Source organism: Notechis scutatus, chromosome Z (genome assembly GCF_049901735.1).
Source record: "Notechis scutatus isolate UNSWTSFEM ecotype Mainland chromosome Z, rNotScu1.2, whole genome shotgun sequence".
Taxonomy (NCBI): domain Eukaryota; kingdom Metazoa; phylum Chordata; class Lepidosauria; order Squamata; family Elapidae; genus Notechis; species Notechis scutatus.
In genome coordinates this window covers 120,508,221-120,533,664 of record NC_142025.1, presented here as the reverse complement: position 1 = coordinate 120,533,664, position 25,444 = coordinate 120,508,221, and the positions used below count along the sequence as shown (strand labels likewise).

General features: G+C 43.4%; 1 protein-coding gene and 2 long non-coding RNA genes across 5 annotated transcripts in view; 2 read left to right on the top strand and 1 right to left on the bottom strand.

The window, feature by feature from the left end:
- The window catches only part of ATP1B2 (ATPase Na+/K+ transporting subunit beta 2), a 25,320-nt gene extending 1,894 nt beyond the window's left edge, over positions 1 to 23,426 (top strand). Inside the window, exons 2-9 of one of the 3 annotated variants that reach the window (XM_087946572.1) lie at positions 10,654 to 10,782; positions 11,805 to 11,909; positions 15,061 to 15,263; positions 16,490 to 16,546; positions 16,713 to 16,733; positions 18,344 to 18,373; positions 18,948 to 19,046; positions 21,855 to 23,426. In XM_087946572.1, the coding sequence (XP_087802698.1) occupies positions 10,654 to 10,782; positions 11,805 to 11,909; positions 15,061 to 15,263; positions 16,490 to 16,546; positions 16,713 to 16,733; positions 18,344 to 18,373; positions 18,948 to 19,046; positions 21,855 to 22,019 (809 nt within the window). In that variant the 3' untranslated portion in view covers positions 22,020 to 23,426. Of the gene's footprint in view, positions 1 to 10,653; positions 10,783 to 11,804; positions 11,910 to 15,060; positions 15,264 to 16,489; positions 16,547 to 16,712; positions 16,734 to 18,340; positions 18,374 to 18,947; positions 19,047 to 21,854 lie in introns of all 3 variants that reach the window. The other 2 variants (XM_087946571.1, XM_087946573.1) reach the window with 2 other exon arrangements.
- Positions 1 to 25,444, top strand: part of LOC148129198 (uncharacterized) — a 91,439-nt gene that overhangs the window by 4,454 nt on the left and 61,541 nt on the right. The window lies entirely within an intron of this gene.
- LOC148129199 (uncharacterized) overlaps positions 1 to 25,444 on the bottom strand; it is a 155,049-nt gene that overhangs the window by 127,738 nt on the left and 1,867 nt on the right. The window lies entirely within an intron of this gene.

Here is a 25,444-nt window from a genome sequence, read left to right as displayed (position 1 = left end):
AAGACTGCAGTTGGCACTTGGCTGGCATCTGGGTTGGCACCTCCATTTTAATTGGGGGGGGGGGAGAGAGAGACACCTCCCTAAATATCCCAAACTGGCAATCTGTGCCTTCTTCCCCCGCCCTCCCTTCTTCTCCGTACTACGCAGCCCTCTCCCGGTATTTTTTTTTTTTGCATTTTGCGGGGAGCCCAAATTAAAAATAATAATAAATACAACAGGTCCCTGGCATTAGAGTTTGGCATTAGAGTTGGGATGGCTTTGGCTCCCCCCAGAACAATCTTGCAGTTGGGTTTGTAGAAAGAGAGGGTGAGGGTGAAAGAAATGTGTGTGTGTGTGGGTGTTTTTTGGGGGAGGGGGAGGGCAGGATTTCCAGGCAGGGAGCAGCCCCCCCCCCAATGTGGAGTGGAGGTGGTCTTTTAATGAATTGGCCTCTTTAAAAAATATCTTTTTATTAGTCTCTGCCTTTCTTTCTTTTTTCTCTTCCTTCTTCCTTTCTCTCTTCCTCCTCCTTTCTTTTTCTCTTTCTTCCTTCCTTTTTTTCTCTTTTTCCGCCTCTTTTTTCTTTCTTTTTCCCTTTTCTTTCCTTCTTTTCCTTTCTTTCCTTCTTCTCACTCTTTCCTTTCTGTCTTCCTTTCTTCCCTTTTTCTCTCCTTCCTGCCTTTCTTTCCTTTTCTACCTTCTTTTCTTTCTTTCCTTTCTTTTTTCCTTCCCACCCTTTTTCTCTTTCTTCCTTTCTTTTTTCTCTTTTTCTGCCTCTTTTCTTTCTTTTCCCCTTTTCTTTCCTTCTTTTCCTTTCTTTCCTTCTTCTCACTCTTTCCTTTCTGTCTTCCTTTCTTCCCTTTTTCTCTCCTTCCTGCCTTTCCTTCCTTTCTTTCCTTTTCTACCTTCTTTCCTTTCTTTCCTTTCTTTTTCCTTCGCACCCTTTTTCTCTTTCTTCCTTTCCATCTTTCCTTCCTTCCTTCCTTTCTTTCTTTCCCTTCCTTCTTTCCCTCCCTTCCTTCCTTCTTTCCCTTCCTTCCTTTCCTTTCCTTCTTCCTTCCTTTTTGCTTTCTGCCTCTCTTTCTCTTCCTTTCGTTTTTCTTTCTCTTTCTGCCCATCCTTCCTTCTTCCCCACCAACCTGACCTCCTTTCTCCTCCCTCCCTGCTAATTTCCTCCCCCCACTTTGCCTTCCAACTCGATACAGCCAGTTCTTCCTTTGCAAAGATTTCTTGCTGTCTTCTTGACAAGGGCTAAAAAAAAATACTGCATTATTCTTAGACTTTCCAACCCTTGGAAGGAGAGAGGGAGGGGCTGTTGGTCTCACAGCGGAGCTGTTCCAATCCCCTTGAAAACCTGGCTCTGCTTTTCTCAAGATGCCCCCCCCTTCTCTCTCTCTCTCTCTCTCTCTCTCTGCCATCCCAGCCACCCACCCCAAATTATCTCTGCCTTGGTGTTTGCTTTGCAGTCAGAAGGAAGGGCTGGGATTTGCCAGTAAAACAAACTAGGAACTTTTGTTTATGGGGGATGCAACTGAGATTTAAAAAACAGGGTTGTGTATTCCACTTGACCTTTGCTCCCCCATGGCTCTGGGGGGTGAATCTGGGTGAGTGTCCTCATGTGGTCATTATCAGTGGTTCGGTGGGGTTATTTTTATGCTCTTCCTCCTGCTGCGTTGCCCAGCCCATGCAAAACGGGGCAGGTTGCAAACATTGCGGATAAAAGATACTAAATTATATTCACAATAAATCCTGTGGAATGAGCTTAGATTGGCCATAAATATTGTGAAATCAAAGATACCGGCTTCTATTTGCCAGAAATATTTCAGACCAACTGCAGTAAATATTACAAACCAAAGATACCAATTCATATTTTCAATAAAGATTGCAAATGAACTTATATTGGCAATAAATATTGCAAATCAAAGATGCTTCTATTTGCCAAAAATGTTGCAGGAAAACTCATCTCTGCAATAAATATTACAAATCAAAGGTACCAATTAATATTTGCAATAAATACTGCAAATGAATATACTGGCCCTAAATATTGCAAATCAAAGATAGTTACATTTGCCAAAAATATTGAAGGTAATCTCATATCTGCAATAAATATTGCAAATCAAGGATACCAATTAATATTCGCAATAAATACTGCAAATGAATATACTGGCCCTAAATATTGTAAATCAAAGATAGTTACATTTGCCAAAAATATTGCAGATAAACTCACATCTGCAGTAAATATTACAAATAAAAAATACCAATTCATATTTTCAATAAACATTGCAAACGAACTTATATTGGCAATAAATATTGCAAATCAAAGATAGTTACATTTGCCAAAAATATTGCAGATAAGCCTATATCTGCAATATATCATGGAAATAAAAGATACCAACCAAAGATAAAATTGCAAGCTGGCTCATTTTTGGGAAAAGGCGTATTATCCAAATGCAGCCAGGCCCCAAATTGGGGTTGGCCAAGTTCTGTCCTAGCTTTTTGCGGGGAGTGGAGCCCCATTTTTGGAATGGAAGTGGGTGGGCGGGCAAGATAAGCTAAAGATTCTTGTGAGGATAAAGCCACTTCCTGCAGTGATGGGGAAAAGAGGAAGAATAAGGACGAAAAGAGGAAGAAATTAGGTTTGTTACTCAGTTGGCAATGTCGGGGAGGGGTAGTGTGTGAATTCTGTTTCTTCTGCGGAGAAAGACGGGGAGTTCGTGCAGGCTGGAAGGGGGGTGGAGCTGGTGCAGTGTGCTGGCCCATTTTTCCTGCAGCTGGCAGAGGGACCTGGGAGGAGGAGGTGGAGGAGGTGGAGAAGGACTAGGGAAAAAAAAATCTTTGAATAGAAGGGGAACTATTATTTATTTCATTATTTATTCGATGTCTGCAGCCATCCATCCGAACGAGGGACGCTAGGGGGCAAGTGAAACGAAACATGTCAGAGATAGGGTGCCAGAGTCAGAGATAGGGTGCCAGTGTAACCGAGTCGGAAGGGACCTTGGAGGTCATCTAGTCCAACCCCCTGCTCAAGCAGGAAAACACCGACACCATTTCAGCCACTGATGGAGCACCCACCATTTCTGGAAGCAAGCCATTCCCACTAACAGGAGAACAGACTTGGGAGGGACCTTGGAGGTCATCTGGTCCAACCCCTGCTTAGACAAGAGACCCTACACAATGTCAGGCCAATGGTGGTCCAGTCGCTTCTTAAAAACCTCCAGCGATGGAGCGCCCACAACTTCTGGTGGCAGGCAGTTCCACTGAATAGTTGAATAAGAGAGTCGGGAGGGACCTCGGAGGTCATCTAGCCCAACCTTCCGCTCAGACAGGAGATCCTACTACACCATTTGCACCGAGACAAATTCCTTGTGTGTCCAACCACGCTTGGCCGATAAAGAATTCCATTCTATTCATTCATTCCAAGTCGGTTGCTCAATCTCTTCTTTTAAAAAACTCCAGTGTTGAAGCACCCACAACTTCTGCTCCACTTATTAATTAATGGAATGACAGAGTTGGAAAGGGGACCTTGGAGGTCATCTACTCCAACCCCCTTCTCCAGCAGGAAAACATGTACTATCCCAGCCAAAGGGTTGTCCAATATTTTTTTTCTTGGAAAATCTCCGGTGTCTAATGTTTTCCTTTAAAAGTGTCATCTCCTCCGGCTTTTAGGGGAATCTTTTCTTAAAAATTGTACTTTGCTCGCTCTCGAAAAGCGAGCCAGATTTCCCGGGGAGGCGGTGGGTTTTTACACCTGGACGGAAAGGTGGGTCAGTGGTTTGGGTATTATTTAACTCCAGGAGGTTAGAGTTCGCCAGAAGAAGCCGCAGAGATTATCCCAGGTTTATTTCTCTGTTCTCTGCTGGCCGATTAAGGTAGATTATGGTGACGCAATTTGAAATATATCACCGATGTATCATCATTGCCTTTTGCAAGACATCTCCAAAACTCCTTTTAAATGGGCGGGTTGTTGGGTTGTCCCAGATTAATTTCTGGTTGGGCAACTTGTGTTGTGTGTGTGTGTGTATAAAAACCTGGATTAGGTAGGTTAGCTCGGTAAGTCACAGATTCTTTTGGCGGCTGGAATGGAGGCCTGGTTACGTCCTCTTGGCCTCGATCTTCCCTTCTGTAAAATGGGAATTATGTCCTAATTATTGGCTTTTAGAGGGAAAGGGTTTTTTTTTTTCCCCCTCTCTGACCCAGTTTCATAATCCCTTCCGCCTATTGGGACAATTCCATGACTGTTTCCCTTTTGGGGTTTGTGAGCGAGGAGGGAAAGGGAGCCGCTTGGAGGTAATAAGCAATCCAGGTGTAAAGCATGGGTTGATTCTTAGAAATAAGAAAGAGAGAAGGAAAAGAGAGGGAGAAAGAAAAAGAAAGAAAGAAAAAGAGAAGGAAAGAAAGAAAGGACAGACAGACAGATAGACAGACTTATCTGAAATGGTATATATAGGTTCTCCTGTTTAGCAGGGGGCTGGACTAGATGATCTCCAAGGTCCCTTCCAGCTTCTATACTATTCTTATTCTTTTTCTATTCTATTTTCTATTCTACTCTAAAGAAACAAAGAAAAAGGAAGGAAAGAAAGGAGATAGGAAGAGAAAGATAGAAGGGAGGAAGACACTTATCTGAAATGATATAGGTTCTCCTGCTCTAGCAGGGGGCTAGACTAGAAGACCTCCAAGGTCCCTTCTGTTCTATTCCGTTCTATGCTAAAGGAAGGAGGGAGGGAGGGAAGAAAGAAGGAAGAGAGAAAGAAAAATAAAGAAAGAGAAGGAAGGAGGGAGGGAGGAAGAAGGATAGCTAGAAAGAAAAAAAGAAACTTGCTTTAAGCTACCCAAGGTTTGAAACCGGAGATAAGCAACTCCTAAATCAGAATTTACAAGGCATAATTTTTTTAAAAAAAGAAGCTGTCTGACAATCAGTTAAATGCTCCAATGAATCTTTTCCAAATCTTTGAGGCTGTTTTGAAGAAGTGTCTTTTTTTCTTTTGGTCCCCTTCTCCATTTTTGGTCCCCTTCCCTCCTGAAGATGGATGGGGCCGGTTTAATGGAGCGGTTTTAAAATTCTGCTCTGACTTAACCTACATTTTTTTTCCCCCAAAAGGCTTTCAGCTTTTCTTTTCTTTCTTCTTATTTTTTTTTTTCCACGATTCATTTTTTTTTGCAGGTCAGAGTTTGATTAAAATTCAAATAAAGGCCTGGATAAATTGCCTTTTATTCTGTTGGGGTTAGAGGAAGAAGAAAAAAAAAAACACACATTGTGGGAAGAAAAAAACAGCATTAGGAAGCAATGAGAGAGATGGATGGACGGATGGACGGACAGACAGACAGATAAATGGATGGAGAGATAGAGAGATATTGATATAGGTATATGTAGATATGTGTGTGTGTGTAATATATACAGATACACACACATGCAACGGAAATGTGGGGCTCAATTAATTAAAAAATAATTAAAATTAAAAAGATGCTGGATAACCATTTTGTCTGAAGTGGTGTGGGGGTTTCCTGCCTAGGCAGGGGGTTGGACTAGAAGACCTCCAAGGTCCCTTCCAATTCTGATTCTATCCTATCCTAATTTATATTCTATTCCTATTCTATTCTGTTTATTCTATTCTATTTTCTATGTTATTCTATATTTCTATTCTATTCTAATTGTGGCTGTAAAGTCGAGGACGACGTCTTGTTTTCTTGCAGAAATTTAGATTTTTGCATTTGGCTCCCAAAATTCATGAAATAAAAAAATCTAAATTTCTGCAAGGAAATAGAGGTCGTCCTTGACTTACAGCCACAATTGAGCCCCACATTTCTGTTGCTAAGTGGAACCGTTGTTAAGTGAATTTTGCCCCCTTTTACAACCCTTCTTGCACACCGCTGTTAAGCGAATCTCAACCAGCTGATGGGGACTTCCTGACCAACACCGTCTGGGGGAAGCCAGATTCTCTTAACAACTGGGTGACTGGCTTCAAAAGCTGCCACCGATCCACTTAACGACAGCTGCAGGAAAGGTCGTAAAATGGGTCGAGACACGCGGAACAAATGTTTCGCTTCTCTACAGAAATGTTGGGCTCCATTGTGGCTGCAACTCGAGGACTACCTGCCTCATGACTTGTGGGGGAGGATGGAGGGATCCTTACTCTTTGGAGCAACTTGTGAGAAACAGGACTGGGACGTGATGATGGATACCCTGGAGGGCAATCGATAGATCCCTTTGTACAGCTAGTCCTTGACTTACAACGATCCGCTTAATGACCATTCAGAGTTTACAACAGCGCTGAAAAAAAGTGACTTATGGCCATTTCCCACGCTTACGACCACTGAAGCATCCCCACATGATCCCAATTCAGCTGCTTAGTAACTGACTCATATTTATGATGGCCGCAGCGACAGGGGGGAGAGTATGTCACGTTATCCTCTTTTGTAACCTTCTGGTGAGTGCTGTCGTTGAGGGAAGCCAGATTCACTTAATGACCGTCAAACTAACAGAACCCCTGCAGCGATTCCCTTATCGATGGGGGAGGAAGAAAACGAGGGGAGAAGAAGAAACTCCCTGATTGAACATCTCGTTTAACGACAGAAATGTCGTGGGGGGGCTCCATTTGGGTCGTAAGTCGAGGATGGCCTGCAGACTTGGCAGGGGGAGAAACTGTTCCGAATCCAAGGAGAGCGGCCATGCGGCCGTGGTTTCTCTCTTTATTAATTTTCTATTAATTACCGTGTTTCTACCGAAAATAAGACCCTGTCTTATATATATTTTTGCCACCAAAAAAAAGGCACCAGGTCTTATTTTTGGGGGGGATGTCCTCCACGGACTAACCTCACTTGTGTGCGTCGCCACCGGCCTCCTTCCGGAAGTCCTTCTCCTGCGGCTGGCAAGGCCTTCTTGAAGGCCTCTGCAGTCGATAACTCTGGATCGATCCAGAACTTTGTTATCAGCTCCAGAGGCCTTCAGGAAAGCCTTGCCAGCCTTGCCGGCTGCAGAAGAAATAGGCCGGCAAGGCAGGTGTTGGGGGTGCGAGGCCTGGCTACACCTGTCGAAAGGTAAGTAGTAGGGCAGCTCCATCCCCCCATCCCTATCCTAGCTTAATTTTTACCTGTCCATTCTGGAGTAGGCGGGATCTTAATCGGGGCTTATTTTGGGGTAGGGCTTATATTGGACACACGTATACAAATCAAGGTAGGACTTACTTTCAGGGTAGGTAGGTCGTATTTTTGGGGGAAACAGGCTACATTTCTTAGTGCTTCATGAACATCGTGTTGTCTGGATTATTTAAATTTGCTTGAAGATCCATTCGTGGTTTCTCTAGTTCTCTGACCGTGATTTGAGGGGGGGAAGGGCATCTTGGTTTTGCCCAAACCAGAGGGTCTGTAACCCTGGCAGATTTGGGGAAGGGGTATTCTGCAAAGACCCCATCCCCAAAGGACAGTGCCTAGAGCTTTTTTTCGGGAGTGGGGGAGACGACAAGGTATCTTGGCTTCCATTTAATTTATTAATTGTCCTTTTCTACGTGAGAAGTTCTGCCTCGGCCCACCCTCAAACTCTGAGGATCTCCCCCAGGGGAGAGGGTGACCTGTTTTTTGGGGAGGGGGCGCACTTTAGGAGTGCCACATCCAGAATTCCCAACAGAGGGGCTGACGGGGGCATTCTGGACATTGCAGAGCCTGGGCATCTAAAGCAGGGATCTCCAACCTCAGCCCCTTTAAGACTGGTGGACTCCAACTCCCAGAATTCCCCAGCCGGCTTAGCTAGACTTCAACTCTCTATGCCTGCTTCCTCTCTTGTCATCCCTTCCTCTGCAATCTCTCCGCCCTAGGGAGTAGCAGGGGGGGGAAAAGCAGGCATGGTTGAATAGGGAATTCTCTCTTTCTGTCATCTTTCTTTCTCTGTTTCTTTCTTTTTCTTCTCTCTCTTTCTCTTGCTTGCTTTCTGCCTCTCATTTATCTTTCTCTGTTTCTTTCTTTTTCTTCTCTCTCTTTCTCTTGCTTGCTTTCTGCCTCTCATTTATCTTTCTCTGTTTCTTTCTTTTTCTCGCTCTGCCTCTCTTCTTTCTTTCTCTTTCCTTCTTTCTTTCTTTCTCTTTCTTTTTCTTTCTCTTTCTTTTTCTTCTCTCACTTTCTGCCTGTCACCTCTTTCTCCTTCTCACTTTCTTTCTGCCTCTCATTTATCTTTCTCTGTTTCTTTCTTTTTTCTTCTCTCTCTTTCTCTTGCTTGCTTTCTGCCTCTCACTTATCTTTCTGTTTCTTTCTTTTTCTCTCTCTGCCTCTCTTCTTTCTTTCTCTTTCCTTCTTTCTTTCTTTCTCTTTCTTTTTCTTTCTCTTTCTTTTTCTTCTCTCGCTTTCTGCCCTGTCACCTCTTTCTCCTTCTCACTTTCTTTCTGCCTCTCATTTATCTTTCTCTGTTTCTTTCTTTTTTCTTCTCTCTCTTTCTCTTGCTTGCTTTCTGCCTCTCATTTATCTTTCTGTTTCTTTCTTTTTCTCGCTCTGCCTCTTTTCTTTCTTTCTCTTTCCTTCTTTCTTTCTTTCTCTTTCTTTTTCTTTCTCTTTCTTTTTTCTTCTCTCGCTTTCTGCCTGTCACCTCTTTCTCCTTCTCACTTTCTTTCTGCCTCTCATTTATCTTTCTCTGTTTCTTTCTTTTTCTTCTCTCTCTTTCTCTTGCTTGCTTTCTGCCTCTCATTTATCTTTCTCTGTTTCTTTCTTTTTCTCGCTCTGCCTCTCTTCTTTCTTTCTCTTTCCTTCTTTCTTTCTTTCTCTTTCTTTTTCTTTCTTTTTTCTTCTCTCGCTTTCTGCCTGTCACCTCTTTCTCCTTCTCACTTTCTTTCTGCCTCTCATTTATCTTTGTTTCTTTCTTTTTCTCGCTCTGCCTCTCTTCTTTCTTTCTTTCTTTCTTTCTTTCTTTCTTTCTTTCTTTCTTTCTTTCTTTCTTTCTTTCTTTCTTTCTTTCTTTCTTTCTTTCTTTTTCCTTCTTTCTTTTTCTTTTTCTTTCTTTTTTCTTCTCTCGCTTTCTGCCTGTCACCTCTTTCTCCTTCTCACTTTCTTTCTGCCTCTCATTTATCTTTGTTTCTTTCTTTTTCTCGCTCTGCTTCTCTTCTTTCTTTCTTTCTTTCTTTCTTTCTTTCTTTCTTTCTTTCTTTCCTTCCTTCTTTCCTTCTTTCTTTCTTTCTTTTTCCTTCTTTCTTTTTCTTTTTCTTTCTTTTTTCTTCTCTCGCTTTCTGCCTGTCACCTCTTTCTCCTTCTCTCTTTCTTTCTGCCTCTCATTTATCTTTTGCCTTTTTCCTTCTTTCTCCTCTCTCAGTCTTTTCTTTCTTTCTTTCTTTTTTCCTTCTTTCCCTTCCTTTTCTTTCCCCTTGCTTTCTCTTACATTCTTTCTTCCGCCTCTCACCTTTCTCTCTCTCTCTCTCCTGCTCTCTCTCACTCTCTCCCCGCCCGTGACAATATGGACCCCCCACTGCAGAGGTCCCTCAAATAAGCTGCGTGTGTGTGTGTGTGTGTGTGTGTGTGTGTGTGTGTGTCTTTCTGCTTGCTCTTTTTAATTTCCTGCCCCCATACTGAAGGAAAGGCGCTGCTGGCGCTGTCTTCCCGCCCACCAAAGACCTTGGGTTAAGCAGGAGGTGGTGACACCCCAGCAAGTTCTCAGGTTTACTGGTCAGCCATCATCTAATTAAATTGGCACAGAGCCTGGGGTTGAGCCAGGGCACACCTGGGAGCCCTGGCAGAGGACAGGTAAAGGAGGATTGGGGGGCGGGGCTGGACATCCTTGGGGGAGGGGCCTCACCTGTGGATATTAAACCCACCAAGAAATCCAAGTAGTGGGTTTGATAGAGAAGAACAGATGTTTGTGTACAGTGGGCCAGTTTTTCCTCAACCTTGGTAATCTTGGGACGGTGGGTAGATTTCCATACTCAGAATTCCCCAGCCAGAAAGAAAGAGAGAAGGAAAGAAAAAGAAAGAATAAAAGAAAATAACAAAATAAAAATTCAACTTCTGGGAGCTGAAGTCCTTCCATCTTCAAGTTGCCAAGGAAGAAAGAGAAGGAGTGAAAGAGGAAGGAAGGAAGGAAGGAAAGGAAAGGAAGGAAGAAAGGGAAGGGAAGAAAGGAAGGAAAAAAGAAAAGGAAGGAAATGAAAGAAGGAGGGAGGGAGGAAGAAAGGAAGGGAGGAAGTTAAGAAATGAAAGTAAGGAATGTTAGAAAAGAAGAAAGAAGGGAAATAGATAAAGATTGAGAGAGAAGGAAAAAGAAGGAAAGAAGGGAAGCAGGAAAAAAGGAAGGAAAGGGAAGACAAAGGAGAAAAAGAGAAGAAATAAAGAAAGGAAAGAAACTGAAGAAAAAGAGAGGAAGAAAAGAAAGGAAAGAACAGAGGGAGGGAGAGAGAGAAAAGGAAAGAAAGAAAGAATTCTGGGAGTTGAAGTCCATCCACCTTCCAGCTGTCAGAGGGGGGAGAGAGAGAGAGAAAGGAAAGAAAGAGAAAGAAAGAAAGAAGAAAGAAAGAAAGAAAGAGAAAGAATTCTGGGAGTTGAAGTCCATCCACCTTCCAGCTGCCAAGGTGGAGAAAAACTGCTTAAATCTGTGCAAATAAAATTAATAACCATAACAACTTGTGGGGGTGGGGGTTTCCTTAAAGCATGTCACTAACCTGGCCGCCTGTGTCTCCCCCCACCTCATCTCTCCCCCCCCCTGTTCAGCCCTCATCCTGCTCTTCTACTTGGTCTTCTACGGCTTCCTGACTGCCCTCTTCACTCTCACCATGTGGGTTATGTTGCAAACCGTGGATCCCTTCATCCCCAAGTATCAGGACCGTCTCTCCATCCCAGGTGAGTCTCAGGCCAGGTAGAAGAGAAACTTGGGCCCCCTTCCGGTCTTGCCCTGCATCCTTGGTTAGATGCTTGTGGGAGCGCCATCCCTGGAGGCCTTCAAGAAGAGACTGGGCTGCCATTTTGTCAGAAATGGTGTAGGGTATCCCGCTTGGGCAGGGGTTGGACTAGATGACCTCCAGGGTCCCTTCCAACTCTGATTATCTGTTATCTTTTATTATTTTATCTTTTATTTTAATTTTGCGTTTTGCATTCTCTTTTGTCTTTCCTTTGATTTTTTTTTTTTAAATCATTTCTTTTATAACATTGTGCATTCTCTTTTATCTTTTACGGGTCCTGTTTTTTTTTTAATGTTGTTTCCTTTTTTTATTTTGATTTGACATTAACATTTTATATTGCATTTTATCATTATCATTTCACTTCTTTTTACATTTTACATTTGAGATATATGTCTTTTATTTTGATGATTTGATTTTCTCTTTTTTGGGGTTTTGAATGATTTTGCTTTTGTCTCATTTGTTTTTTATTAAAAAAAATTATTTTATATTTATGACAAGTCCATCTTTCATTTAAACAGTGTGTCGACTGGGTACATATATCTTGTGCTAGCAATTATAATTAACATACTTTCCTTGCCAAAATATCAGTAATCACATTTTCTTTACAAACCGTTGTTGCTTAGGTATTTTATCTTTATAAGCAATCTTAACTTACTTCTCTGTATATTCATCTACTCCATTTTAACTTATTTCTTTATTTTCCAACTGTTGATAAAATAGATCCCGTGCCATATAGTATTTAGTTTCTTTTTTCTTTAATTGCCAATGTTAATTTATTCATCTCTTTTATTTTTAGTTGATTTTCTCTCTCTCTCTATTTTTGGTTTTGAGTTATTTTGCTTTGTCGCATTTATTTTTAATGTTTTGACTTTCTTTTTTTTTATTATTCCGGAATGATTTCATGTTATCTGTTTTTAATTTTAGTTGGATTTTAGATTTATTTTTCTCCTCTTTTAATGGCAGGCATGATGATCCGTCCCCAAACAGAAAGCCTGGAAATTACTTACAACTTAAGCAAAACGGAGTCTTGGGACAGCTACGTGAAAATGCTCAATACCTTTCTGGAAGGTAAGTGAGGGAAAGGAGTCAAGTTCACCTTCGAAGGTGAATAACAGAATAAGACTGCTTGGAAGGGACCCTGGGGGGGTCATCTAGTCCAGCCCTCTGCTCAAGCAGGAGCCCCTATATCATTTCAGACAAGTCCAGTCTATTTCTTAAAAACCACCAGTGTTGCAGCATTTCACAACTCTGGAGGCAGGCAGTTCCACTGGCTAATTGTCCTCACTGTTAGTTACAAATTTTCTCCTGAATTCCAGGTTGCTTCTCTCCTTGACCAGTTTCCATCCGTTGCTTCTTGTCCTGCCTTGGGGGGCTTTGGAGAATAGATTAGCCCCCTCCTCTTCCGTGGGGCAGCCCCTCAAATATTGCAAGATGCTATCCTGTCACCCCTCGCGTGGCCAGGATTTGTGTGCCTATGTGGAAGGGAAGGGAATGGGGAGAAGAGGAGCAGGAGGAAAGTGGAAAACAGGGAGAAGAAGAGAAGGAAGAAAGAGAAGGAAAAGGAAAAAGAGGAGAAGGGAGGAAGGAAGGGGAGGGAGGAGAAAAAGGAGGGGAGGAGAGAAGAGTGGGAGAAAGTGAAGGGAGGAAAGGAAGGAAGGAAGGAAGAAAAAAAAGTGCTTTAGAGAAATTACTATGAAATTCATTTGGGCAGGCAAGAAGTCAAGAATTAAGAAAATTTATTTACAAGACAGTAAAAGCAGAGGCGGCTTTGGTCTCCCTGCCTGGGAGACCTATTATAAAGCAGCGATGTTAATGTGGATAAAGGATTGAATTAAATTGGAAAACAAAAGAATTCTAACATTAGAAGGATATGACTTATAAATAGGGTGGCATGCCTTCTCGTGGAACCCGTGTAGTAAAAATCACTCATACTTTTAGAGACATACTTTACGCAAATCTTTGATAAAAAACCTGGTCTGATATTAGGAAAAACCATTACATGAAAGTTCCGTTAAAAGTTGTCAACAATGGAGGCAATGTTCCACCCTAATACAATGGACATTAGTAAAAAGTTCAAATATCACCAAATTTTAGACAAAGAAGGAAAGCTCAAATCGACCCAAGAATTTAGAAAACCAAAAATAATGATTGATCGTTGGTCCTATTTCCAAATAGCAATAAGATATGAGAAAGTTTTAAAAGAATTCGGAATAGAATCAAAAAGCACTAAATTTGATAAGATACTTTGGGGCCCAGATAAGAATATGATATCTAAATTATATAATTATCTATTGGAATATGAATTAGCCGAGAAAATTGTGAAAGGACCAATGATAGCGTGGGCAAGAAATTTCGGCTATAATATAGACTGAGAAGACTGGGAAGAAATCTGGCAGAGAAATCTTACAATAACTAAATCTGTGTCTTATAAAGAGAACTTATATAAAATGATATATGGATGGCATCTAGCACCCTCCAGATTAGCAAAAATATATCCTCTCTAACTTGTTGGAAATGCAAAGGGAATCGTGGTATCTACTTCCATCTCTGGTCGACATGCCCAGTGGCCAAAAATTTTTGGATTAGAATTAAAACTTGGTTAGAAGAAATCATCCAGAGTGGATTGGAGTGGGAACCTAGATTGTATCTTCTGGGTATCATTAAGGAAGGTTATCCCTCCAAAGTAAAATATTTGATTATCCATATTCTAACAGCGGCACGTATCTCACTGGCTCAATTTTGGAAATTGCTTAATATACCACCAATACAATTTATTATTCAAAAAATTTGTGAATGCACAGAAATGGATAAACTCACATTAAAATTAAAAGGAAAAGAGGAGGCAGAATTTTACTCGATCTGGAATAGGTGGTACGATTGGCTAGAACGTAAAAAAACCGAAAAGGGGAATCAAGGGGGGGAAAACAAATTTATGAAACAGATTATGATACATACAATAACAAACAGGAATTGTTAATGTTAGTCTTAGACTCCCTCATCCTTTAAACAATTAATAGAAGGAATTCACCGGTAAAAATAGATAAGTACAATCCAACAACAAACATTAATAACAGAACATTATGTTTGATAGAACACAAATTACAGAGAACCTATAGGAATCAAGAAATAACTGCCACAGAATATAATCTAGGAAATATTTAACTCACTGTCAAATGTATCAAAGGAAAGCTTAATTAGTTTTAGCACAGAGATTATTGTGATGTTTGTATGAATCTTTGCCTTTTGAGTTTGTATATTTGTATATTTTAACTTTTTTCTATTTAATAAAGTTTATTTTTTAAAAAAAGTGCTTTAGGGAAAGGAAACTTTTATATGTCCACCCAACTGTAGCGACTATGGGCAGTTCACAAAATTGAATCTCAATAAAACAAATCAAGAACAGCAATTAAATTTAAAAGCAATTAAAAAAGCAACAGTTGAGGAAACCATGGTTTGTGGCCTAGCAAGTGCCCCTATGTCCTAACCCAACCCACCCTTGGCCAAACCACGGTGCAGCCTGGCCCATTTGCTATGGGGCTCATTGACTCTGATTTTGAAGAAAAAGGAAAGGAAAGAGAGGGAAGGGAAGGAAGGGAAAAGAGAAAAATGAAAGGAAAGGGAAAGAGAAAAAAGAAAGAAGAAGGAGAGGAAAGGAAATGAGGAAAAGGAAAGGAAATGAGAAAAAGGAAAGGAAATGAAGAAGGGAGGGGAAAGAAAGGAAAGGAACGAAAGGGGAAGGATAGGAGAAAAAGGAAAGGAAAGAAAGAAGGGAAAGGAAAAAAGAGAGAAGGAAGAGAGGAAAGGAAAAAGGGGAAGAGAAGGAAAGGAGAAAAAGGAAAGAAGGGAAGGGAACAGAAGGAGAAAAAGGAAGGGAAGAAAAGGAAAAAATGGAAAGAAGGGAAGGGAAGGATAAAAAGGAAAGGAAATGAAGAAGGGAAGGGAAGGAAAGAAAGGGGAGGGGAAGGAGAAAAAGGAAAGGAAGAAGGGAAGGAAAGGAAAGGAAGAAGGGAAGAGAAGGGAAGGAGGAAAAGGAAGGGAAAGGGAAAAAGAAACAAGGAGATGAAAGGAAAGGAAAAGAAGAAGGGAAGGGGAAGGAAAGGAGAAAAAGGAAAGGAAAGGAAAAGAAAAGAAAAGAAGGGGAAAGGAAAGAGAAACCTCCAAGAAGCTACCTGGATGTTCTTCTCCACCAAATCTCCCCTCCTCTCTTTCTCTCTGCCAGCCTACAATGATTCTCGGCAAGTGGCCATGAACGAATTCTGCCAGCCTGGCCGTTACAACGAACAACCGGACAACGGAGTGTTGAACTACCCCAAGAGGGCCTGCCAGTTCAACCGCACGATGTTGAGAGACTGTTCGGGACTCAACGACTCGACTTATGGCTACCAGGAGGGACAGCCCTGCATCTTGGTCAAAATGAACCGGGTGGGTTGAGGGAGAATGGGGAGAGGGTCTCCATAAGAGGAGGGGACGTAGGGAGGAGACAAAGAAGCAATTGGGGTTGGGGACATTGCAAAAGGGGCTTCTTAAAATGGCCTCCTGGCCAATTCAGGTAGTCCTCGATTTACGACCAAAATTGAACCACAACTTAATGTCACCAAGCCAGACATTTTACGGCCGTTCTTGCCTCGCTGGCCCAGTGGAATCTTACTTTAGTAACACCGCCGTTAAGTGAATCTGGTTTTCCCCCATTGACTTTGCTTGTCAGAAGGATCGCGTGACCTCGGGATGCTACGACCGCCATAAATACGAGTCAGTTGCCAATTTGATCATGTGACCTCAGGGATGTTGCAATGGTCATTAAGTGTAAAAAATCCACCGAGAACCAAATGGCGATCCTAAACCAAAATTTGTGGCCCCTAGAGGATGGGTGGACTTCAACTCCCAACTCCCAGCAAGGATTGACTAGAATTCAGCCCGGATAGGACAAGAACAAAATATCACCGTTTTTGTTTTTGTTTTTGTTTTTAATGTGGATAACTTTCTTAGTAGATAGTGGGAATGCGGTCGACGTAAAATAACCTGACTTCAGCAAAGTGGGGGAAAATGACAAGGTAAATGACAAAGTAAATGAATAAATGAGTTTAAAAAGTGGGCTAAATGGCATGATAATTAAATAGGAAACTGATCTGCCAGCTGGGGGATTATGGGAGTTGGAGTCAGGGGTGGGCTTCAAAATTTTTTAGCAGCCGGCTTTCTGCTCGGTTGCTGGGTGGGTGTGGCCCCAGTGGGCTTCCTGCACCATGGCAGGGTGGTTGTGTTGTTTTCACCCTCCGCAGGCTGTGGAAGCTTTCTTTGAGCCTACAGGAAGGTGAAAACAGCCTCCCCGGGCTCCGGAGGTCAGAAATGGGCCCGTTTCCAGCCTTCCGGAGCCTGCAGGAGGCCCATTTTTCGCCCTCTCCACGCCTCTGAGCAGGCCCCGTACTTACCTGGCATCGAAAATGGGCCATGTGGGAGGGGTGGGGTAGGGTGGGAGAGGAGGGGGTGGGCGGGGCCGGCCAGTGGTGGAATTTACGGGTTTGCCAAAGCGGCGATTAAAATGGATTAAAAAATTTAACAACCGGTTCACTCGAACCAGTGTGAACCGTCTGCATCCTCCATCCACCGAGTTTGAGAAACGGTTGTCCTAAACAACTTCCTTTCCTTTGTAGATCATCAACTTCTACGCAGGGGGCAACCTGCCCATGAACATCTCCTGCGCGGCCAAGGTAAAAAAAAGACCCCACCCCCTCCCTGGTCCCCCTTCCCCAATTTCTCTGTCTTCTTCTCCATCTCTCGTTGGTTTTGTTCTTGGTTGTTCACACCTTTTATCTACTCACTCTGTGCGCCTCTCCCTGGTCTGTCTCCTGCAAAACCCTTATTCTCTGCGGACAGAGACTGAAGTCCGCGCGGGAGGTAAGAGCTACTTTGGAGGACCGTAAGATGGCCACTTTTGGGGCTTCTTCTTCTTCACCCACTTGTAGTTGGCTTAATAGTTGCTTTTTAGGATGGTCATAATAATAGATTGTGCCTTGCTTCAGGAGGCAGCCATAGAGCAGAGGACCCAGGCTCTAGGAAAGGAGAATGCTGCGCTGATGACGTTACCTAGTTGGGTCACGAAACGTCTGCAAGAAAATAACTCAGTTCCGAGAGCACCAAGGGTCCCTCAGTCCTGCACTTCCTTCTCTTCTTCCTCTTCCCCCTTCTCCCGCGCCTCCTCCCTCTCCACAATCCCTCCTCCCTTCTAGCACTGATGATGTTACCTAGTTGGATCATGAAACGTCTGCAACAACCCATCTCACAGAGTACCAAGAACCCTCAGTCTTCCTCCTCCTCCTCCTCTCTACAATCCCTCCTCCCTTTTAGCACTGATGGTGTTTCCTAGTTCGATCATGAAATGTCTGCAAGAAAACAACCAAGCACAGAAGGCACCAACGATCCCCCCTCCCTCCTCCTCCTCCTCCCTCCTCCTCTTCTCCTCAAATGCTCCTCCCTTCTAGCAGTGAGGATGTTACCTAGTTGGGTCATGAAACGTCTGCAAGAAAATCCCCAAGCTCAGAGCAACAAGGACCTCCACAATCCTTCTTGCTTCCTTGCTTCCTTCCTTCCTTCCTTCCTTCCTTCCTTCCTTCCTTCCTTCCTTCCTTCCTTCCTTCTTTTCCTTCCTTCCTTCCTTCCTTCCTTCCTTCCTTCCTTCCTTCCTTCCTTCCTTCCTTCCTTCCTTCCTTCCTTCCCTTTATTCCTTCTCCTTTCTCTTTCTCCTCCTCCTCTCCCCAAATCCTCCTCCCTTCTACCACTGCTGATATTACCTAGTTGGGCCACGAAACGTCTGCAAGAAAACCACCCAACTCAGAGACCACCGAGGACCCCCTCCTGCCCAGTCTCTCTCCTAGTTCTTTGCCCTGTTAGCATGTTTTCCCCCCTTCTTCTTCTCCCTCGCACCCCAACACCTGTTTCCCTTCCCTTCCTGCTGAGCCCGTCTTCTCACGAGCATCTTCCTTCCTTTGGGGGAGACCAAGTCGCCTGCTTGGGCAGAGGGTTGGACTAGATGACCTATAAGGTCCCTTCTGATTCTCATTAATCTGAACCTGAATCTGAAATAGGGGTGAATCCTGCACAAACCTTTCTCTTTGGCTGTCTTCTGAAGTGGCCCCTCCAGCTTCCGCGCCTGCTTCTTTGAAGGTGGGGGGGACACAGGAATTCTGCTTGACATTTGACCCTCCTCCCCGCAGCCACAAATGTCTCATAGCTTCCCGTGCCCACATGAGCCGCCTCTCTCAAAATCTAGAATCTCCATCTTCAGCTAAACTTTGCAACAGCTTTTTTCCCCCGCACCCCAAACTGTCCAGGGGAGCAGCCCTCCCTAAATCAGACCTTACTCATTTCTCTTTCTTTATTAACCCGCTCCTTTGTTTTATCAACTCATCCGTCTGTCTGTCCGTCGCTCGCGCCTGTCCCTTCCGCCTGGTTTGCATGTTTGCGTCCTGTCGCGTCTTTTTTCTTCGCCGTTTTCCCACCGTCAGAAGAAGGAAAGCAGCCACGAAGATGAAATCGTTGTAAGAATCCCAGGGAAAGGCAGGGGGGAAAGGCAGGGGGCTTCCATTTGGTTGGGGGGGGGCATTGTGGGAGAATCTAAGGTCTGATGGGCCGGTGTTGGGAGTTTAAAAGATGCAAGCCTCCAGGAACGAGAAGAAGTTGCAAAACTTACGATCTGTCGTAGCTTGTTTGGGGTATGCGGAGGCAATATGCATTTATAAGCAGAGGTGGGCTTCAAAAAAAATTTAACAACCGGTTCTCTGCCCGGCTGCTGGGTGGGCGTGGCCATGATGGGGAGGACCCGTTTTTGGCCACGCCAAGCTTCTGTGCGCGCCCTGCACTTACCTGGCATCCAAAATGGGCCACGTGGAGACTCCTGGGAAGGGCGAGGTGGGGTGGTATTTGCTGGTTAGCCGAACGGGCCATAAAATTAACAACCAGGTCAGACGAACCGGTGTGAACCAGTAGCAGCCTCATTCCTGCGTTTAAGGTAAATAAAAAATAATTGAAGATGCAATCGGGGTTATTTTGGCGGGGAGGGGCAAAGTTCGGGCTATCCTTTGATACACCCTCCCTCCCTTTTCACTTTCCCAGAAAGAGGAAGACGTGCAGAAGCTGGGAGAATTGGCCATGTTCCCTGCTAACGGGAACATCGATCTCATGTACTTCCCGTATTATGGAAAGAAGGTTCACGTGAGTATCGATTCTTTCCCGGTGCATGCTGGGAAATTCCCAGGTTTTTGGTTCATGGGAGGCTGGGCGCAGAGGTGTTTTATTTTACCCGGGTTAATAATTTTGCCACCCTGTTTTGTTTTGTTTTCAACCCAGTTTATTCTTTGCAGCCACCGCGGATTAACCCCACCTCCCCCTGGAGAAAGAGATTGGATAAGGAGGAAAAAAAAATACAATGTAGATTTGGACAAAAGGCTTGAAATGGACGCAGAACAGAGCTGTTTTAATTCTGTGAAGTTCAAAACTTTTTTCAGATGCTTTAGCAATCCTCTTGAGCTGCATTCAGCAATTTTTACAGGTTCCAGACAAAGGCTGCCCAATTTCTTCTTAAAAAATCTCCATGGACTTCAAATCCCAGAATTCCCCAGCCAAATTTCCCTCTTTTTTTGGACTCTAGATAGTGAAAAAAAAAGACTTTCTCAAAATCAGAAAACTTTAAAGATAGGTGGAATCCCCAAACAGCAGATCAAATTTCCATTTAATTCTCATGCCATCTAGCCCACATTTAACTCATTGATAACTTAACCATGATAACTTAAGTTATCATGGTTTTTTTGTTCACTTTTCTGCAGTCAAGGTATATTACATCAACTGCATTCCCACCATCTATTAAGAAAGTTTACCCTACCCCAAAAATTGAGGAAGGTAGTCTAGCCACATTTGTTCCTATTTTAAATTCTAATCCCTTATTTTAAATTTAGGATGTTGGGGGTGTGGGATTAGATCAAGGTTTGGTGTAACACTTTTCAACCTTGGATGGACTTCCAATTCCCAGAATTCCCCAGCCAACAGATCAATTTTCCATTTAATTGTCATTGTCAGGATTCCGGCAGTTACCCTCAATTAAATCATGAGTCTCGAGTTCGAAAGGATTTATTGAGAGTTAACATGCAGGCACTGCCTGGGTGTAGCCAACTCTGAGGCACAGAATTCATTGTCACCCTTGACCCTGGTTTCCCCCCCCTCCCCCCAGGTGTATCATAATTCATATTCTCCAACTGGACACATCCATAGCCCAGAGTCATCAATCACGCTCTCCAGTTAGAATTTTGCCCGGAAGAAACTTCAGTCTCCTAGTTACTATCTTTGAAAACTATTTATGGAATGCGCTTTCAGTTTCCAAGCTGCCGCACTGCCCATTCAAACCCCTTTCCCCCTTCCCTTTCCGTTGGCAACTCTAAAAAGTCCAGATAAATATTTTATGAATTGACAGTCAGGGCGTCTATCTCGCATTTAACTCGTTGGTTAAGTTATCACAGGGTTTGTTCGTTTCTTACTTTGCTGAAGTCAAGGTAATATTACATGGCCTGCATTCCCACCGTCTATTAAGAAAGTCGTTCCGTTTTGGGGAGGAATTCTGGGAGTTGAAGTCCATGTGTCTTAACATTGTCAAGATTGGGAAACCCTACAACATGGGGAATCCGGGGGTAGAGAAGGATGTAGGATAAAAATTTCACCCAAAGGAAACAAGTCACGAGGCCTTCAACTCCTTACGTATAAATGTACAAACGAAACAAGGGCCATTTTAAAAAAAGCTGCCTATACATTTGGCACAGAAAAAGCCCGTGATCTATAATAATAACGGAACAGAATAATGGAGCTGGAAGGGACCTTGGAGGTCTTCTAGTCCAGCCCCCTGCTCAAACAGGAAGACCCTATACCATTTCAGACAAAATGGCCGCCCAATCTCTTCTTCAAAACCTCCTGTGATGGAGCCCACATAACTTCTGTTGGCAAGCAGTTCCACTGATGAATAGTCCTCCCTGTTAGGAAGTTTCTCCTAAACTCCAGGTTGCTTTTCACCTTGAATAGTTTCCATGGAAACTATGCAAGGAAAGAAACAACCTGGAATTAAGGAGAAACTTATGGTGCTTTCCCCTCAAATATTGGAAGACTGCTGTCACGGCACCCCAGTCCTTCTTTTCATTAAAGTGGACATACCGAATTCCTGCAACCGTTCTTCCTATGTTTTAGTCTTTTTGCTGCCTGTGGAGAAGAGGACAAGAGTTGGAACAGGGACCTTGTAGGTCATCTAGTCCAGCCCCCTGCTCAGGCACGAGACCCTATCCCATTCCAGACAAATGGGTGTCCAGTCTCTTCTTAAAAACTTCTAGTGTTGGAGCACCCACAACTTCTGTTCCACTGATTAATTAAAAGAATAACAGAGTTGGAACAGGGACCTTGGAGGTCATCTAGTCCAACCCCCTTCTCCAGCAGGAAAACATGTACTATCCCAGACAAAGGGTTGTCCAATTTTTTTTTTGGGGGGGGAATCTCCACAACTTCTGAGAGCAAGTTGTTCCTTCTCCTATGAGGAAGTTTCTCCTCAGTTGCTTCTCTCCTTGATGAGTTTACGTCTGTTCCTTCTTCTCCCGCCTTCTTCGGGTGCTTTGTAGAATCAGTGGACTCCACTCTTCTCTGAGGGAAGCCCCAGACAAGATATTGGAATCCCTGGAGGCTTTCAAGAAGAGATTGGACTCCCCATCTGTCAGAAATGGTGTAGGGTCTCCTGCTTGGGAAGAGGGGTTGGACTAGATGACCTCCAAGGTCCCTTCCAACTCTGATTATCTGTTAGGAAGAGGTGAGGGGGAGACGTCTCTCTCTCTTCATCTGCTTCGAGACTTCTGATACATAGATAGGAAAAAAAAACGCGACTTTGTCCTAACTTTTTTCTCTTTTTTTTCTTTTTTCGTACATCTTCGGATGCTTGAAGGAAAAAAAAAAAGGTATTGTTTTTCCTTTTAAAATTTCTATTCCACCCCATTTCAGGTCAACTACACCCAGCCCGTGGTGGCCATCAAATTCCTCAACCTGACCTTCAACCAAGACCACAATGTAGAGTGCAAGATGAACGCTGTCAACATTGCCGCCAATGATGAGAGAGACAAATTCGCTGGCCGGGTGGCTTTTAAAATCCGCGTCAACAAAGAGTGAAGCTGTCAACACCCCCCCTTGCCCCCAAATCCCAATCCCACCCACCACCCACCTCTTCCTCCTCCATCTCCTGGATCCCTACGCACTTTCCCAAACAGAATCCTTGTGTGGCTCTTCGCAACCCTTACTCACAGCTTACAACGAGGAGCAGATCGGAAGTTGAGGGAAGTTTGGAGGGGGGGCGCGGGGGAAGAAGGGGGATGGATGGATGGATTTGGGGGGAGGTACCCTTTGGTCGCTGCTGCTCATCTAGTTAGACTGATTCTGTCAGAAATGGGTGTAGGGTCTCCTGCTTGGGCAGGGGGTTGGACTAGATGACCTACAAGGTCCCTTCCAGCTCTGATTTATCTGTTATCTCTCTGTCTCTCACTAACCTTTGCCGTTAGACAATCCCACCTCTCTCCTTGACCCGAGAATGAAGGGTTTGCTCCCACCTTATCTTCTTATAGACCCCCCTCCCCCACAAAATACCCGGTGACACCCTCCCCCGATCGATTCTAATATCCCGACGGACGGTGTTTTGCAAGGGGAAAGCTCTGTGCTTTTGGACTCGCTTGCAGCCTTCTCTGTCTTCCCCCCTGGAGATGTTTCCCAATATAATAATAAATGTATATAGATATTTTTATATATATATATATATAAAGTATATATTAAAAAAATAGAAGGTACCACGGAAGCGGGGTATATTCCTGCTCTAATATGCATGGATCGTGGCTGAAAGAGGATAGCCAGGGTTACTGGTTAGCCCCCACTGGGAACACCTGCCCTCCTCCCTCCCCAGAGCTTGTGGCCATCATGACAGAGGAGGAGGAGGAGGCAGCTGGAGTGGGGGTTGATGGGGACGGCCCCATTGATTTTGGGAGGGCTACACTTTCTGCCCAGTTTACGTGGCCCCCGTGCGTCTCAGCCAAGGCATCTTGAAGATGGGTGGACTTCAACTCCCAGAATTCCCCGACCAGGCTGTGCTGTCAAGGGTTATTTTTTTTCCCCCCACTTTGTGCTGAAGTCAAGGTATATGACATCCGCCGCATTCCCACCATTTATAAAAAAAAAGTTATATCACATCCATCACATTCCCGCTATTTATTAGTTACAGGACATCCACTGCGTTCCCATCTATTAAAGTTATATGACACCCACCGCGTTCCCTCCATCTATTAGAAAAAGTTATATTTACATCTACCACATTCCCACCCTCTTATTAAAAAAATTATATGACATTACCGCATTCCCACCATTTACAGTGGTAATACGGTAGATGTCGCATCAGATGCGCCAAAGTTACCTAATTGGATGGGAAATTTTGGGAGCTCTAATCCGCCCATCTTCAAGGCCTGCCTGAGGTTGAGAAAAGCTCTACTGGGGGTGGAGGTGCAAAATGATGCTTAATTTTGCACGAGGCTAGTCCTCAAGAACAAACAACACAAAAATGTCTTAAGGAACTGGCTTGGCCTTCCGAAATCCTTCCCTGGGCTAGGAGTGCAGTCCCACAAATGCAGCGGCTTATGAGCATGGCGGCTGTTGTACAACGACAGCCCTGGCGTGTGGACTCTTTGCAAAATTTAATCGCCACGGCACCTGCGAATGCGGTTTGTTGGTTTTTAATTTCCAATCCTGCATTTCCTGTTCTTTTCTCCTGTCCTAGGATCTTGACATAAGCCACCCTCTATTCATTAGTGTACAGTTGTTTTAATCTGTTGTGATAGTGGCACCTTGCACTAAGATAATATAAGTGAAATCCCGGTTTCCACGGGAGGGGGGAGGGGGGAAATTGCTGACCGAACTAATGATGATTTTTTTTCAGCCAAGGTTAATTCATGGTTGGAGATGTTTTGCTTTCTCTAGAAGTTCTCCTGCGACATCTGTTCTCTCTATCTTGGTTTGGCAAATAAAATACAAAAAAACCCCATGTATTTTAAACAAAACAGAAAATAGCAACGGAGGTTTGGGTTGTTGTTTTTTTTTTTTTTAACTTTCTTTGCATTTTATTTTTATGGTAATATTAAAAAAAAAACGTCCTCCCTTTATACAGTTTAAAGATGCACCTTTGAAGAAACATGTATGTATGAATGGCACTCATAACTTTAAAACTCCTCCGCTTTTTAACTTTCTTGATTATTATTATTATTATTGTTTTTGGTCTTGGTTTTTATTTGCAGAATTATTTAATTGCCTGTATCAGATTTACTGTGAAAGAAGAGAAATAAAACTTTAAAAAAAAGCAAAACCTCCTAATCTTGTTTTTTTATATATATTTTATATATAAATTTTTATTTATTTATTTTTATATATATAGCAAAACGTGTAGAGAGGAACACAAATGGGGAATTTCAGCTTTCGTGAAATACAAAACAGAATGTATATTAATAATCTTCTTTTTATGGAAGCACTAGCTCGATCCCCGTGCTTCGCTACGAAACCATGTGGTGGGCCTTCGTTTTTGGGGAGGAAAATAAGGGGAAAAAGTTCTGCCTCTGCCTACCAGTATCCATCGTTATTCATCTGGCTAGCGCCCTATCAGTGTGGGAGAGAGATGAGGGCTGTTTGTAAACTGAAACAGTATTTGCTGTGTGAGCAAAGAGACAGCAAGGAGCCTAGGCGTGGCTTAGCTCAACTGTTCTGTACTAAAGCTGCTTGTTGCTCTGAAAGTGAAACTCCTCTCTGTGTTTTGCATTTGGAGCAGATTTCTTTTCAGGTTGGGAGGGGGAGTCGAACCCCTTAGCATCAAAGCATGTTAATAATAACAACAACAATAACAATAATAATATAGGAAATACTCTAAATGCTCTGATGGTCATTTGGAAAAATCCTTAGTGAACCCCTAGAAGCCAAGAGGAACATAGGTGCCAAATTTCAAGTTTGTAGGCTTTATGGTTGTGGAGATTTTGTGATGATGCGTGAGGAGCATTTCGATTTTATGCAGGGTGGGATTCTACCAGTTCGCACCTATTAGCTAGAACCGGTTGTTAACATTCTAAGCAATTCGGAGAACCGGTTGTTAGAAGAAATTACTGGGCTAATCCTGTAAGGAAGGCAGGAAGGAAACATTCTGGTGTTGCTGACAGAAACTGCCTCTTGTTAACCCTTATTACATTCTTGACAGGACTAGACTTCCTGTCTCAGGAACTTCTCTGGAGTTTTTCCCCCTCCTTTGCTTGTGGAGGGACCATTCAAAGTTACAATGGCACTGAAAAAAGTGACATGACCATTTTTCACACTTCGACTGTTGCAGCATCCCCACAGTCATGAGAGGCAAGGCGAGGAGATGCGTGCCTCTATGTGAGTGATGTTGAGTTGGCCACACCCAGCCAATAAGATGACCACCAAGCCATGTCCACCCAGTTACATGACCAAGCCATGCCCACCACCTACCCCTGTATAGATGAAAACAATCTAGCTGAAGCTTGTCTAAATCTCTTCCAACT